General features: G+C 31.5%; 2 protein-coding genes across 2 annotated transcripts; one reads left to right on the top strand and one right to left on the bottom strand.

Moving 5' to 3' along the window:
* Positions 1-1,775: 1,775 nt before the first annotated feature.
* LOC148787003 (transcription factor bHLH18-like) lies at positions 1,776-4,415 on the top strand. The gene is made up of 4 exons (XM_088885298.1): positions 1,776-1,914; positions 3,067-3,615; positions 3,695-4,051; positions 4,133-4,415. Exons 1-4 carry the CDS (start codon positions 1,879-1,881, stop codon positions 4,205-4,207), a joined length of 1,017 nt encoding a protein of 338 aa, XP_088741424.1. The 5' UTR covers positions 1,776-1,878; the 3' UTR covers positions 4,208-4,415.
* A 4,614-nt stretch (positions 4,416-9,029) lies between these two features.
* Positions 9,030-10,397, bottom strand: LOC148787002 (transcription factor bHLH25-like). Its single transcript, XM_088885393.1, has 3 exons — positions 9,847-10,397; positions 9,408-9,770; positions 9,030-9,320 (listed from the first exon to the last, which is right to left on the bottom strand). The coding sequence occupies exons 2-3, from the start codon at positions 9,768-9,770 to the stop codon at positions 9,246-9,248; spliced, it is 438 nt and encodes a 145-aa protein (XP_088741519.1). The 5' UTR covers positions 9,847-10,397; the 3' UTR covers positions 9,030-9,245.
* Between the last annotated feature and the right edge of the window lie 4,568 nt (positions 10,398-14,965).

Here is a 14,965-nt window from a genome sequence, read left to right as displayed (position 1 = left end):
ATTAGTGCATAGCCAAACTAAAGGATATTTTGATATTAAAATTCGTTATAGTTCAATAATTTTGATAAGGAAAAGAAAATAATAGGGCAAAGAAAAACAAAACCGAAAAAAAAAAATCAACTTTGTTTGATTGTTTACTAAAAATAACGCTTAGAACAACGGAAAAAACAAGAAAGGATGGGGATGATAGATGCATGGAATAGTGAGGGATGGCAGAAAACAGTGGTAAACTAATTGGGAAAGATGCAATTTAGCACTGGAATTTAGGGATAGTATTTTTCATCCTACATGAATTAATTTTTGTAATTAGATTTATAAATTTAAAAGTTTGATAATTTATTTTTTTTCCCATTAATTTGAGCAAAAAATTACATATAATCTGCACATAATCTAATGAAATTGCAATTTCTGCTATATAAATTAATTCGTGAAAAACCAAAAATATCAATACATGTTCAATTACAAGATTAAAATTATAGTATTTGCTAAACTATTTTATTTAGTTATACAAATTTGTCTACTCCGATTCCGACTATAAGTTAGGGGATACGACCATAAACTGCTTATGAAAAGATTTACAAATTACTCATAAATACAACACAGGCATCAACAAAGAAATCAGAACTCACAACAAATTTAATTAAAAAAAAATGGCTTGTTCTTGTACGTATATTGATCCAATCGAATATTACTAATTTAGTCCTGATAATTTTCTCATTTATAGAGTTTATTATATTATCTCAAGGTGGTTGCAGGCATCGAGGCATATATAGTTGTTCCCTTTGTCAGTCAAGAAACATGTTCTGGAAATTGGTCCTAATTTTCTGGCAGACAAATGTCTGTCTGGGTTCCATCTATTTGGAATGCATTTTCAAAATTGTTTTGTGGTCTCGAAGTAGAAACATCTTGTTAGGACCAACTTGTTTGTGTTTTTTTTTTTAGTATTATTAATGAATTGACCAATTTATTTTGCGACACGTATGAACCAACTTTCCGATTCACACAAAAATTTTATCCTAATCAAGAAGCAGCACAACAAGAAATGTAAGTTGAAACATCGTCGGAACACATATCACACGGTTACTTTACAATCAATTTCCGATCTTTTCCAACAGACCGTGAGCTAGCATGCATTTCATCATGCAGGGCAGTTCCCAGGGTGCTTCGTATAACGAGTACGCCACGATGCTATTGGCCAAGTCAATTATACGAGCATCTATGGCACAATCATATATGTTTGCATAATTAATTTAAAATTATAAAAATTATTATTATTTTAAAAATATAATAATTAGACTAAAGAAATTAAAAGTATAAAATAATAATTTTATTTTTAATAGCATCTTAATGGAATCTCCATTCTTTTGTTAAAATTTAATGAAAAATAGGGCTTGGAATTAAGTTGAAATTTTTTTGGTAAGAAATGGTACCAAAACATAAATCCTGTAAACTGTGGGACTAAAAAGAAAAAACACCTTCTTTATGGGACGAAAAAGATAATTTAGCCAATCTTTTAAATAAGATTAGGCAAACATCTTCTAAGTACTTGACAATTTATCCAAGAAAAAAAAGAATATGCAGTTAACTATTGTAAATTTAATTATTACATCTACAAAACTATGGTAAATTTATGAAAAATATAATGAGTAATTCATGTTTCCTCATTGAGTACATATATATAATTATAATGGGTCCATTGATGTTACTAGACAAATAAATTATAAGGGGCGCATGATAAATTTCGGACCTCTCGTAAAGGGAAACAGTAGACACAGGACACACGTGTCTATAAAAGAAACTGGAACATAATACCATAGGGTTAGCGCACAAAAGTTGGAGCTCAAACACGCAGAGTGCAGCTGGAAGATTATATCAACTATGGATTCCTCGGCAGTTTCATGGCTCTCTGAAATCGTAACTTTCTTTACATCCTATACCTCACTCTTTGTTTAGTACCTATTCATTGATATTCGAGTTTTCATGTTTATCTCATCCATCTTTGTGAGCTCCTTCTCGGACATGTTTCTGAAGAATTAATATTCTTTGTTAATTAGACTGAGATCAATTATTATTGGAGTATGTACATATATATATATATAATACATCTTTCTCAGACAAGCATGCACGTGCAAGTTTCATCGACATTTTTCATCTTATTAAGAGAGAAAACAGACTCTGTACCACTAGACATGGAACCTGGTAATTCTAATAGCATCTACCTTTAAAATTTTCAATAAAAGTTGAGCCGTGTGAATCTATTAGCCTTCCAAATACCGAATATTTCTTCTGTTTCCTGGTTAAGTGAAAAAAAGATCGTTATTTTCCTTTCCAAATTTGGAACTCGGTGTCACTATTAACGTTAATTTCCGGAATTTTTTCCTAATCTTTGTATCTCATTTTGAATGTTACTTGCCAATTTTTGTACATCAAGTACTTTTCATGGGTACAGTAAGAGTGGGATGCGTGCAAAGAAGAAAAAAAATATAAAATTGCTTGCTTGGGAACGTGAGATAAACTTTTTATGACAAGAAGCTGGAGATATACTTGGGAAATGGGAACATGAGATAATACTATGAGAAGGAGGAGGGTACGTGGCTCTGTGTAAGGTGTGTTTTACACAAGCGCATTGTGCACTTCCACTCCTTTTTCCTACAATAATGCAGAGACAATGATATGTTTTGCTCTGTCAAATATGATTTACTCGCCGGCAGAACATGTTGATTACATGCATGTTTCGTTTTCTTTTTGTGACGAATATATAACTATTCCTGTACAGCTCCAAGTTTCATGCATGTCCGTGTTAATGGTCAAAGACCTCAAGTGTAACAACACTAAATTGTATTAACTAAATTTGTGTAGGACCAAAAATATCACCATTTAATTACAAAACTAAAATATGTATTTTTTTTTCCAAATTTCTGAAAGCCCTCAGTATGTTGGATCATAAGTGAGAAGAGCAGTCCTGTATAGATGGCACCAATTCAACTATTAAGTGTTATAAGCAGAAACTTATTCTAGGGTCTACCATGCGAAATTGGTAACTGTTTAACATTACTTCATCCACAGGGGCTGGACGATCCATGTTTCACTGATCAATTTGATTTCATGGGTTCGTTTGATGAAGAGTTAGCTGCAGTTCTTGGACAAGACTTTGGGACATGTTTGTCCCCTGGAAACCACTTATTTTCTTCCTCAACTTTGATTAACATTACCCCGATCATCACCTCGGTGGAAACTCCATCTCCATCTGAATTACCACCACCCAAACTGCCACAGCCTAATAACTTCTCCAACTTTTTGACAATCCAGGGCTTACCTAATCCTGATCAGACTTCTTCCACCCCTATCATCCTCAATTTTGGGACTGCAAATTCTCCTGAAAATCCGCGACAGGCAAATGCCAGGCACTCGAACCCTGACGAAGAAGCTTATAATATTGTTTCTGAAATTTTGAGCTCTGAGGAGCAAAGGAAATGTGCCCAACACTTGGAAAAACCAAGTCGGGTTAGGCAGCCATCGAAAACCTATGATCACATCATTGCAGAGAGAAAACGGCGTGAGCAGCTCAGCCAGCGGTTTGTTGCTCTTTCGAGTATTGTTCCTGGCTTGAAGAAGGTAAATTCGTTCTTCTTCATCATAAATAAAGGACCCTTTTACTTGTCCCATTTATGTGATTTTTACCTTTGATTTACAGACCGACAAAACTTCAGTTTTGGGGGACGCAATCGAGTACTTGAAGTACCTCCAGGAGAGAGTGAAAATGTTGGAAGAAAAAGCTACAGAGAAGACCATGGAATCAGTCGTGCTTGTCAAGAAATCACAAATGATGGACGATGAGGATAAGAAAAAGGGAAACTCCTATGAGCAGCCACTGCCAGAAATTGAGGCCAGAGTCTGCAACGGCCAAATCCTTATTAGGGTACTTTGTGAGAATCAAAAGGGAGTTTTGACGAACTTAATTAGCAAAGTGGAGAAGCTCGACCTGACGATTGTCAATGCTAACGCCGCCTCATTTGGAAATTTGGCCCTTGACATTACCATTATTACTGAGGTAGCATAATCTCTACAACATTTTCAGTATCGCCAATCAATTTTCTTCAAGCTACTACTTAGGATCACATCTTTTCCGCAGATGGAGAAAGAATTCAACCTGACGGTGAATGAAGTGGTGAAAGCCCTTCATGCGGCTCTCCAGCCTGCTTTCTAGATGAAAATGAAGATAAGAAGTTAGTGTAATTAACTATAGCAAGTTTTTATCATGTATCTGGATATTGAACGGATGCTAGTTTACCATATGTGCGCATGCACGTTGTCAATTAATGACATTTTGTATTTTGTTAATTAATAACTAGAGCCGTAACGCTTTGTATCTAGATGTACTGCTATGTACTTACTGTTTCCATAATAAATATATATTCTTCTTATATTTGGAGAGTCCTATAAATAAATAAGTTAAAATTTTCACTTAGATCATTAAATTCATTAGTTAACACATATTATAGACCTCTTTTTAATTTTAAAAAGAATAGAGAAGAATAAGTGTTGTTGAGTATTTAAAATTATATAAAAGTAAACTACGGTAAATACACTAAAAATATTTACATATACTTTACCTTCTTTACACTAGAAATCAAAAGCACGAGATTAACCGCGTCGCAGGAAAGAGAAGAAAGAAGAAACAGAGCAGCGGCCGTAGTGGTAGTCAGGTAATTAGTTTAGCAATTTCATGAATTCTCTATCAAGACAAAAATGTGATATGAAATCCTCTATCAAGACAAGCATGTGAATGGGTGTAATAATAATGGGCTCATTAATGAAAGGAATATAGATCAAATACTATCACGCTTAGGGAATTTGTGCAATTGATTTAGGATTTAGCAACAGTAAAACGAATTTCCTATTTCAAGCCTTGATTGTTCTTTTGACAAACTAATTAATTATTATATATTTGTCGGCTTATTGAGTTGTTAAATGGTTAATAATAAGATAATTTTTTCCTTCCGCAATTGCCGTAGAGTAGTTAGATTATGACAGGAACGTAGAGATATATATATATATATATATATAAATAATATATATGTAGATATTTTTGCATTTTATGTAAATATGTCTTTATTTTTGTCAATATATATATAATGTTGGAATCATGAAAATTTGCTGTTTTATTTAGTAGAATTATAAATTAATTGTTGCTCAAAATTTAGTAAGACCAAGTTGATCTTAGGGCTAGCCCCGAAATTTTTCGACCCGTCTACAAGTGTTAAGTGGGGCACTACTGTACTAGCAGTGACAATATTTTTGACCCGCCTACTGGTGTTAAGTAAGAAATGGTTATGGTTATGATAATATGTTCTGACCAACCTTCTGGTGTTAAGTGGGCCTCACTGTAGGCTAAAACGACATCTTCTCCTAACTTAACGGGATCAAAAGTTAAGAAACTGATCAGTTAAACCAATTGATTTTAATATTTTCGAGCATAAAGAAATCTCGTTTAGTCGAATTATGATAGTTTTGTCACGTCTAAACCAAATTTAGTGCATTGCAAGTTCAATCCTTTTTATTCAATGTAAACGTATATTGTGCATGAAATGTAATTATTTTGAACTATTCCTTTACTTGATTCTTTGAAACTCTTGATCAAAGAGTTTTATTTGTTTATGGTATTATATGATTGTGCATGCTCAAATTAATAGAAATGAAAAGTCATTTACTGGGCGATTAGTCGCTCATTTCTTATAATATAGTCTTATAGATGAATTAGAGGAAGGAGTAAACGAAGAACAGTATTGGGGATGGTGATTGCATAGGAGTTTTTTTCTTAAAAATATTTTTTACTACTAGATTCATTATATGTTATTGTTCGGATGTATAAGGTTTTTATTTATTAATTTTAAACTATTTTAAATTACATTAATGTCATTTACCAGGATGATGGTTTTGAGTATTTCACTTCAAAATAAATAAATATATAAATATATAAAAGCATGGGCATCTTGAAACAGTATACCTAACTTTACTAAATATTGGTGGCAAAATGGGATTGGGATGCATGGACATGGACTCAACACAATCCAACTATTTCTATATCAGACTTGCACAATAATTAAAATATATGTGACGGTACGACGATGAAGAAACTATCCGAAGAATGTAAAGCTACCCGCTCGACTGAACCTCGGCCCAACAATTGGAAATGACCCGACAGGGGATCCAGTTGCTTTATTACATTACATGGCCAGACGGGAATAGGAAATTTGGACCAGGAAAGAGAAGCCACATAGGATGGGAGATGCAGCGTAGCGAGATTGAAGAATGTTAGCGTAGACAATTAAACTAATTATGTAAAACTATTTTCTATTATGAAATCTCATTTGTCTGAAGACATCTCATGCAACTACTGTCCACTTCCCAGAGAAATGGAGGGTCAATTATAATAATATTAATTAATCTAAAATCTTATATGAACATCTAAAATAAATTATGGCTTTGGGTACCACAATTTTGATGCGTATCGCTTTAAATATCATAAAATACTAAATTTTTAGTCTCAAGTTAACGTGTTTTAGTAACAAAAGCAATACTCGTTGGGGTTGTGGTATCCAACGCAATAATAACCTTTTTTAATGTTATCAAAAAAATATTTTTTTTTCCTGTAAAACAACTAAAAGTACTGCGATGAAGTTAAAAAAAAAAAGAAAAAAGAAAGGGTAAATTCCAGTTTGAGGTAATTTTGTATACTTTTTATCATTTGAAAAATTATAAATACCCCCTAATGTTTGATAAGATTATGTCATTTTTGGATGAAAATCTAAAATTATCAACTTTGCTCTTTTTGTGGTTTTCAACTTTAACAAAAAATTAAAAAAAAATGTGAAAGAAAATGAATGGAATGGAAGGAAAATTTTGAAAAAATTATAAAAAAAAAATATCACTTTAATCATTAAAAAAAAATTCAACAAATTTAAGAAAAATAAGTAAAAGCATAATTCATAGATATGGGTAATTTTGGTCAATTTATCATAAATAATAGATAGAGACCTAATAGAAAATCCATTGCATAAAAGTGATGTGGAAATTTGAAGCTACTGCACACTCATAAATGTTTAAATTCAGTAACACATATACACAATGGTTACACTATTTTAATTGAACTGAAATATGATATTATGAAAGTAAAATCTAGAGAAGTCTATATAGTCTTACTAATTATTTTTCAAAATGAATATTTTTTAATTAAAAAATCTAAATTATAATTGTTTTGCATTGAACCCATTTTGTGCCAAACCTAAAATCTGTCCACACTGTCTCTGAACTTTTTTGTTTGTTTGTTTGTTTTTTTTTTTTTTTTTCCTGAACAATCCAAAAGCAGAATTTTTCTGTAGCAGCGAAAGAGTTTTCACAAAACGGAGGTAGTTTTCCTGAACGAAATTAGGACTACTAACTCTGGTTCAGGCTATCTGGAAAATTTGGCTCGCAAGAAATGAAGCAATATTTTCGAACAAATTAGTCAGCCCCAATCTTATCATTCAGCCAAAGGGAAAATGCCAATTTTAGTCCGTAACTAATTAGAAGGTGGGTTTTTGTCTTGTAAGAATTAATTTTGGTATTTTAGTCCTATAATTTTGTATTTTTTATAATTTAAGTCTTCTTTTTTTGGCTAATTTGACCCAAAAATTATATGTGACCTACACATGACACAATTATTGCAATTTTAGTCATGTAAATCAATTCGTGTAGGATCAGAAATACCAAATCCCCTAAGTTACAGGACTAACAATGCCAACGTTTCCTAAGTTATAGGATTAAAATTGTAATTTAATTAGGTCAGGTGCGATTCACATATAATTTTTCAGTCAATTTAGATTAAAAATAATGAAGATTACGAATATCAATTTATGAAAAATAAAAAATACCACCCCATAAATTACAAACTAAAAATTGCATTTTTGCCTTCAGCCAAATTAGAGAGACAACAATACTCTTTCACTGTATGCATTGGGCGCCTCAGGCCACTTGCAAATGTCTTTCAAGCTAAACATTGATGAACTGCTTGGGGCATGCAGGCTGTGATGGTATTATCCGAGATTGACAATGCAAGTTCTTGCTGCTCTGGAAACAAATATTGCAATCAACAGCAACAATGCTGCTGAAACATGGGATGGATTCATAAACAGGAAGGCGAATCCTCCCATGCACGCTCCTCACCAAATGCTGCTAGACTTTTGGAGGATCTCGACTAAATTTTTGACTGCATAAGGCTTACCTTTTACGCTACAGAGAAACCAACAGGGCAGCAGACTTCATAGCAAAAAGGATGGCTTCAAACAACACCATCCACCACGTCCGCCCACAATACAATAAAGCTTTTTTGCATGATGATGCATATATATCTTATGGAAGAACTGTTCCCCAAGTTTTTGTACCAGACATACTGATTATAAGTAATGAAGTATCGGTTTCCAAAAAAAATTAGGGCTACTAATGTGAATCAATTCAACTGTATCTAAACATCAATGAGATCTTACTTTGAGAGGAAAGATGATTCAAAACTCAAAAATTCTAAAAATGTAGTTTTAAGTTCAAATCTCATCCAACATATAAATATTTGTCTGATATTGAGATCTTTAACTTAAAAGAAAAAACCCAAATAAAGAATATAACTATGTCAATTACAGTGGACTTTCTTGAAATTTATCATAATTATAAATATCTTCTCATTATTTAAAAAATTACAAATATTCCCAAAAATTAATGGGGGTCGAACAAATACCCAGTTGTGACAGCACATTGTAGGGATATTTGTTAGGCTATTAATTCCAATAGGGTATTTATAATTTTTCAAACAATACAAAATATTTATAATTATATCAAATTTTAGAAGAATCTTATGAATTTACCCATATAAGTATTGGAATTAATTCCTTCACACATATATGTAGATACTATCATTATCAATGATAGGGGAAGTAAATTTCAGATGTAATAAAATTTGCAATAAAAAAACTTACCTAACTTATCGTCACCTGGTAATTTTTAAAAAAATTCACCTTTTGGACAAGAAAAAAGTGTTCTACGTAATTATGAATTCCATCAAACTAAACTAGGTGAAGTGAAAAAAAATATGAAAAATAAACTAAACTAATCTATATAACATTAAAACTTAATCCTAATTGGCAGAACTGGTGAGAACTAAGCTCCTTAAACATGAGGTAACAATTTCATCATAGCAATCGAGTCGAATAATTCTAAGCAGTAGCCTGAAGAGCACAACGAAGAGCTGTCACCACGTCGTTCGTAGAAAAGCTGAATTCTTTCTCCATCTGAGACCGAAGAGCTTAATTAAATTCTCAAAATTAAACTTGAACTTTCAGAAAACTTGTGAAGAACTAAAAAAGAGAAAAATTAACCTCTGCAATAATCGAAACGTCGAGGGCCAAACTTCCAAACGGTACAACACTAGCGTTGACAACAACCAGATTGAGCCTCTCCACTTGATCAAGAATTTTTACGATAGCTCCCTTAACTTTCTCACACTGAATTTTGAGACGGATATTGTTGTTACAGACTCTGGCTTCAATTTCTGGCAATCTCTGCTCCTTGGAGTTTCCGTTGTTCCCGTCCGCATACCCCTCCTCGCCTGCTGTCATCTGCGATTTCTCGGCAACCACCATAGATTCCGTGGCCTGGTTTGCTGCATGTTCTTCCAACATTTTCCCTCGTTGTTGGAGATATTCCAGGTACTTCACGGTATCACCCAGAATTTTATCCATCTGTTAAGTAACATACGAATTAATTTACTGATTAATTAGGAAACGAACATTGAAAAATATGCAAAAGTATTTGCACCTTGTTGTGGCATAAAAGCGACTGGTTTAGTCCGAGCCAAGAACAGACTCAAGAGACTGACTCGTTATATTCAGGGCTGCTGTATAACAAAGAACGCCGTGTATTTGTAGGAACGTTTTGAAACCACTGGACAAGTCATACGTACGACAGATTTATGGGTTTGTTTAATGATGATTTTGTTCGTTGTTCCATCTGAACCATTGATTTTCTTGCCAAATGTTGCACGAGAATATTGCATGCCCTGCCAACTTGTAAGCTGACTTTGTATCGGAACAAGAATCTGGGTCCATCAAGAGCGCAACTGGAAAGGGCAATAACATCACGAGCAGAAATGAGAAGGGCAAGAAAGTATTTGTAATAAAATCTTGGATAGAAACTACACGTCCAATAAATTTGGTGATCAGCAGATGAGCAGATAGCGATTGGTCTGGATCAGGAGGTTATATGCTCTTTTGCGTGCGCCAAACACCAGAATTAATTGAGTGTCCGATTTGCTCTCTCCACCATGGTATCCAATGACATCGGCATATACACATCCGTATTGGCCCTTGTTGATTCCAGAAAATCGATTGATACTAAATATTATCCGAAACTATTATATATCATCGATTGGTTAGCCATTGCAATCATGGTTGAAAGTCGCAGCAGTGATAATATCGCAGATATTATTTTATATCAATTACTGCATATCGAAATATTATCGAGTGATACGAAATAATTATCATAAAAAGCTAAAAAAAATCCAAAAAGGATACAAAATTATAAAACAAATTAAGTATCACAAATTGCTATATTATATAACAAACAAGAAGTTTTATATATCAAACATCAGTAAAATTAGTCATAGAAATACTTAAGATAAATCTGCATCATGCCACTAAAATTTGTTGACTCATTGTTTTTATCGAATCGGCCGATTACATATAGGCCGACATCATACTTTGGACCATGACTGCAGCTGGAACCCATTTGTTTTCTTCATCGTTTGCACCCATTCTCTTTATTCCTGTTCAGAGTTTTATTTGAAGCTGGAGTTCCCAGATTTTTCAGTATTTTGACAAACTGCAGCCTCTTCGAGTCTGGTGAAGCTATTGCGCTTCTCGTCTTTTCTCCGTAATGAAATGTCTTTTTCATATAAAATTAGTGATACATATAAAGTCAAAATAGATAATAACTTTTGTACGACGGGCTCTATTATTGTATGCCGTATTACTGGATTTTGCGGACGGCTGGAGCGGAAGAAGAAGCTAACAGTCTTACAAATCGGAAAAACATTAAAAGATACAATAAATTATAACGAGTTCATATGATGTTAGTCATAAATATAGATAACTTTTTATTATTTAAAAAATTATAAATACTTTTTTAAATTAATAGCCGTCTAACAAATACCTCCTACAATACTTCTAAAAGAGAGTATTGATTAAATGACCGTTAATTCAAAGAAATTTATATAATTTTTTAAATAATACGAAGATAATTATAATTACAATAAATTTTATGAAAACTCATTTTAATTTACCATAAAAATTATTGTATTATTTGAACAAGAATTATATTTTCCTCACTAAAATTTAAAAATATTGAGTCCAAGTGTAAAGTATAAAAATATGCACAAAAGTGCCATGTGACTAAGGCGACACTTTTCATAGGAAAAAGAACAAACGGTTGTCACTGTTTATTTGGACCTTGCAATTGGAGCTATTATGTCAAACGACTAGACGGAATAATATGTGACGGTATGATGCAAAGCTGCACAAGGAAAAGCGACTTAACATTCACGAGTTAGAGTCTTATATTTTCCAATTAGTGAAATGGGTAAATTACAACTATTTTTTTGAAATTTGGTATAATTATAAAAAAAATTATTATTTAAAAAAAATTATCAATATCTCTCTAATTTTAATGTCGTCTAACAATTAATCCAATTCTTTAGGTTTGATGAACTGATCAAAATGCCCTTGTGGATTAAGAATTATAATTTGATTTATTTTTTAAAATTTTGTGATTTTTTTATGGACTAAGTAGATAATTTTTTTGTAATTTTTAAAAAATTTTCGATCACCCCTTTAATATTTTTATAAAAAAATTTCAAAAAAAATAAAAAATACTGTAAGGGCAAAGTTGATAATTTTATATCTTCATCCAATAAATTACATAATTTCATCAAATACTATTTGGCATTTGTAATTTTTCAAACAATATAGGAGTATTTGTAATTATGGCAAAAAAAATCATTGTAATTTACCTTAGTGAAAATGTAAAGTTAAAAGGAGTATTAATTAATGAACAATTACCTAAATAAAGATGGCGATCACACAATACATTAAGTATGCAGAAATAAAAATCAGAACCACGTTTTCCGTTGGACAGTCAACACGGAGACTAGAATATTTTAGAGAGAATTACGATTTTAGTCCTTATACTTAATCATTTATTCAGTTTTGGTTTTCAAATTATCAAGCTCGACAATATTAGTTTTTAAGTTGATCGATCATCGTTTAACAGTTTTGGTCTCTGTCATTAAATATGACGTTGGAATTGACGGAGACAACATTAAAGGAAAAAAAAACCCTCCCTTTTTTCCCTTGGAGCTTAATGAACTTCCATCATTTTTGTTCAAACTTCAAGGATTGCTTGAGATAGAATTAGGGAAAAAACCTCCCTTTTTTCGTGCTCCAATATTTTACCAACATACGCGATAACACAATTTATTAAAAATTATAAAATATTAACCATAAAAATTAAATAATAATTTGAAAATTATTATTAAAATATATTTTACATGATAACAAATTTATCATAGGGATAAATGTTTTTATATGTTCGACCTGCACATTTTAATATCCCAATTTTATAAAAATAAGTTAAATAATTAAAAAATATAATTAATAATTACCATGGAATCCAACGTCGGGCTAGCTAACACCGAGCAAGTTTTCATTGTGCTCCTGAAGCAGATCCTTCAACGACAGGCACTTTTCTCATTTAGTTAATTGATAATTTTGTGATAGGGAATGCAGCCGATTGACCCAACGTTTCCCACTATGAACTTCCTTGCGTCCAGTAGATAAAGTCTCTGCGTTTTTTACATTAACCATATGTGTATATATATATGTATGTATATATATTGACTAATAATTAATGTTGGTTGGTGATAATTTAATTCAGGCATGTATATAAAATATTTTTTTAAATATACACATAATATAAATTTTATTCTTCTGATATATATAAATATTAAATAAAGTACGAGATGTAATGTTGTTCTCTATATTAAAAGATTTAATTTAATATAAAAGGATTGGGGACTCCGAAAAGCTTCCCCACTTATAGGTGATTTTTGTTAAAAAAAAAATTAAATTATTTGTCTAATTTATATATCATATTTCCACCAGAATGCTTTTAGAGGGTGTTGGTATTACAAATGAATTTATGGGAAAATAGAATAAACTTATGAATGAAATAAAGATAGTAAATGAATGATTTTAATATATTATTTCTATGTTTGGTACATATGTCAAAGAATTAAATAAAAAATTTTCAAATTACTCATTTATTTGTTTGATAAATAGTAATAAAATTTAAAAAGAAAAAAACTTCAGAACATCTCATTACATGAGAAATATTATTTTGAAATGTTAAATTAATTATAAATTCACAACATTTATGTATTTTTAGATGTTTTCATATATTTAGATTTTTATTAAATACTTATCATTTACAAAAAAAATTACAAACACAACTTATATTGCGTACGCCCGCACCAAAATATATCCTAACACTTCATCTTAATTAAGCTTCAAGCTTGAACAAAAATGGTGGAAGTTAATGTTTTTAACCAATTTCATGAAGCAGTCAAGCTCTAAGGCGAAAAAGGGAGATTTTTTAATTTTCCTCCAATGTTTCGTTACTTCTAACACCACATCTAATGATAGAGACAAAAACTATTAAAAAAATGGTCAATTCAGGAACTAACATTGTCAAACCTCATAGTTCAACATTTTCCAAAGCTTGAAACCCTATATTAAGATCTAATTTTATTCAAAAATTCCAAATATATATAGGAAAAATTGCAGTTTTTGTCTCGCATTATATAGGGACAACATTTTTCATCCCATATGATTTAAAAGCATTGTAAATGTAGCCCCAACATCTAGCAGATTTGATATGATTGAATTAGTGCATGGGGCCATTCTGTAAGGTCTTTTAATTTGGTATGAAAAAACATTAATCCCATAAAACACGATACTAAAAGTGCAAATTCTCTATCCTATAAAATCAAAAATAATAATTTGTTTTTTACATTTACATATGTATGTGTTTGTGTGTGTGTAAAAAGTTTGACAAATAGGTTCATTAATAACCTCGTTAAATTGTCAAAATTCTAAATGTAGAATGTAAGTACAAAATCCTATGATTGAGCCTGCATAGTACATCAATTTTTCTATGGTAAAAAATGAATTGATGGAGGTGGTTTGGACCTGAACAGTTGAGTTCAAAATGGACTACGAGCAAAAGAAGGCAAATTTCTCCATTCCCATTTACCATTCTAGGCCTTCATTTCATTTTTGGTTTGTCCTGAAGGCCCATGAAGCCTCCAATTACACCTGTGTTTTAATTTCATATACTTCTTCACCAATTCTGGTTCCTCTGTATAAAAGCTCCATATGCTACAGTATAAAGTCTGAAAATTTTAATATACCTATATATCATGACAATCCATACTATTTAGATAAATTTATAAAATATTAATTCAGTCATTATTGTTTTACCAAAAACAATTATATATATATATATATATATATAATACAGTCGATCGATCAACTATAATAATAAAATCTTCAAGTTGGGGCGGAGGAAATTACTATATAGTTGATCAACTATATAATAATTATTAATTAGTTATAAAAATGGCAATATTTGGGTATGATGACATGTGAACATAGTAAAAAAGATAATAGAAAGGAACAAGTAATGGACACATAAAAAGTACAGAACATCCAATGAGACAGAGAATATCTATATATGCATATTGTTTCCGGGTCCATCCCTCTCCGACAGTCTTGCATGCATCAAACTCATTCTATGGTCCAAGACAAGTCCATGACTCAATTCT

The sequence above is a fragment of the Sesamum indicum genome, linkage group LG9, assembly GCF_026168435.1.
Source record: "Sesamum indicum cultivar Baizhima isolate 11 linkage group LG9, ASM2616843v1, whole genome shotgun sequence".
Taxonomy (NCBI): Eukaryota; Viridiplantae; Streptophyta; class Magnoliopsida; order Lamiales; family Pedaliaceae; genus Sesamum; species Sesamum indicum.
The sequence above is the reverse complement of the archived record's forward strand: the minus strand, read 5'-3'. Positions and strand labels throughout refer to the sequence as shown.

Bases quoted from the DNA above. Each gene is read 5' to 3' on its own strand.
- LOC148787002 (XM_088885393.1), bottom strand. From the start codon at position 9,770: ATGGATAAAATTCTGGGTGATACCGTGAAGTACCTGGAATATCTCCAA. The intron at 9,321-9,407 runs GTTAATTTTTCT...CTTCGGTCTCAG, and splicing joins ACGTTTCGATTATTGCAGAG to ATGGAGAAAGAATTCAGCTT.
- LOC148787003 (XM_088885298.1), top strand. From the start codon at position 1,879: ATGGATTCCTCGGCAGTTTCATGGCTCTCTGAAATC. The intron at 1,915-3,066 runs GTAACTTTCTTT...CTTCATCCACAG, and splicing joins TTTCATGGCTCTCTGAAATC to GGGCTGGACGATCCATGTTT. The intron at 4,052-4,132 runs GTAGCATAATCT...TCTTTTCCGCAG, and splicing joins ACATTACCATTATTACTGAG to ATGGAGAAAGAATTCAACCT.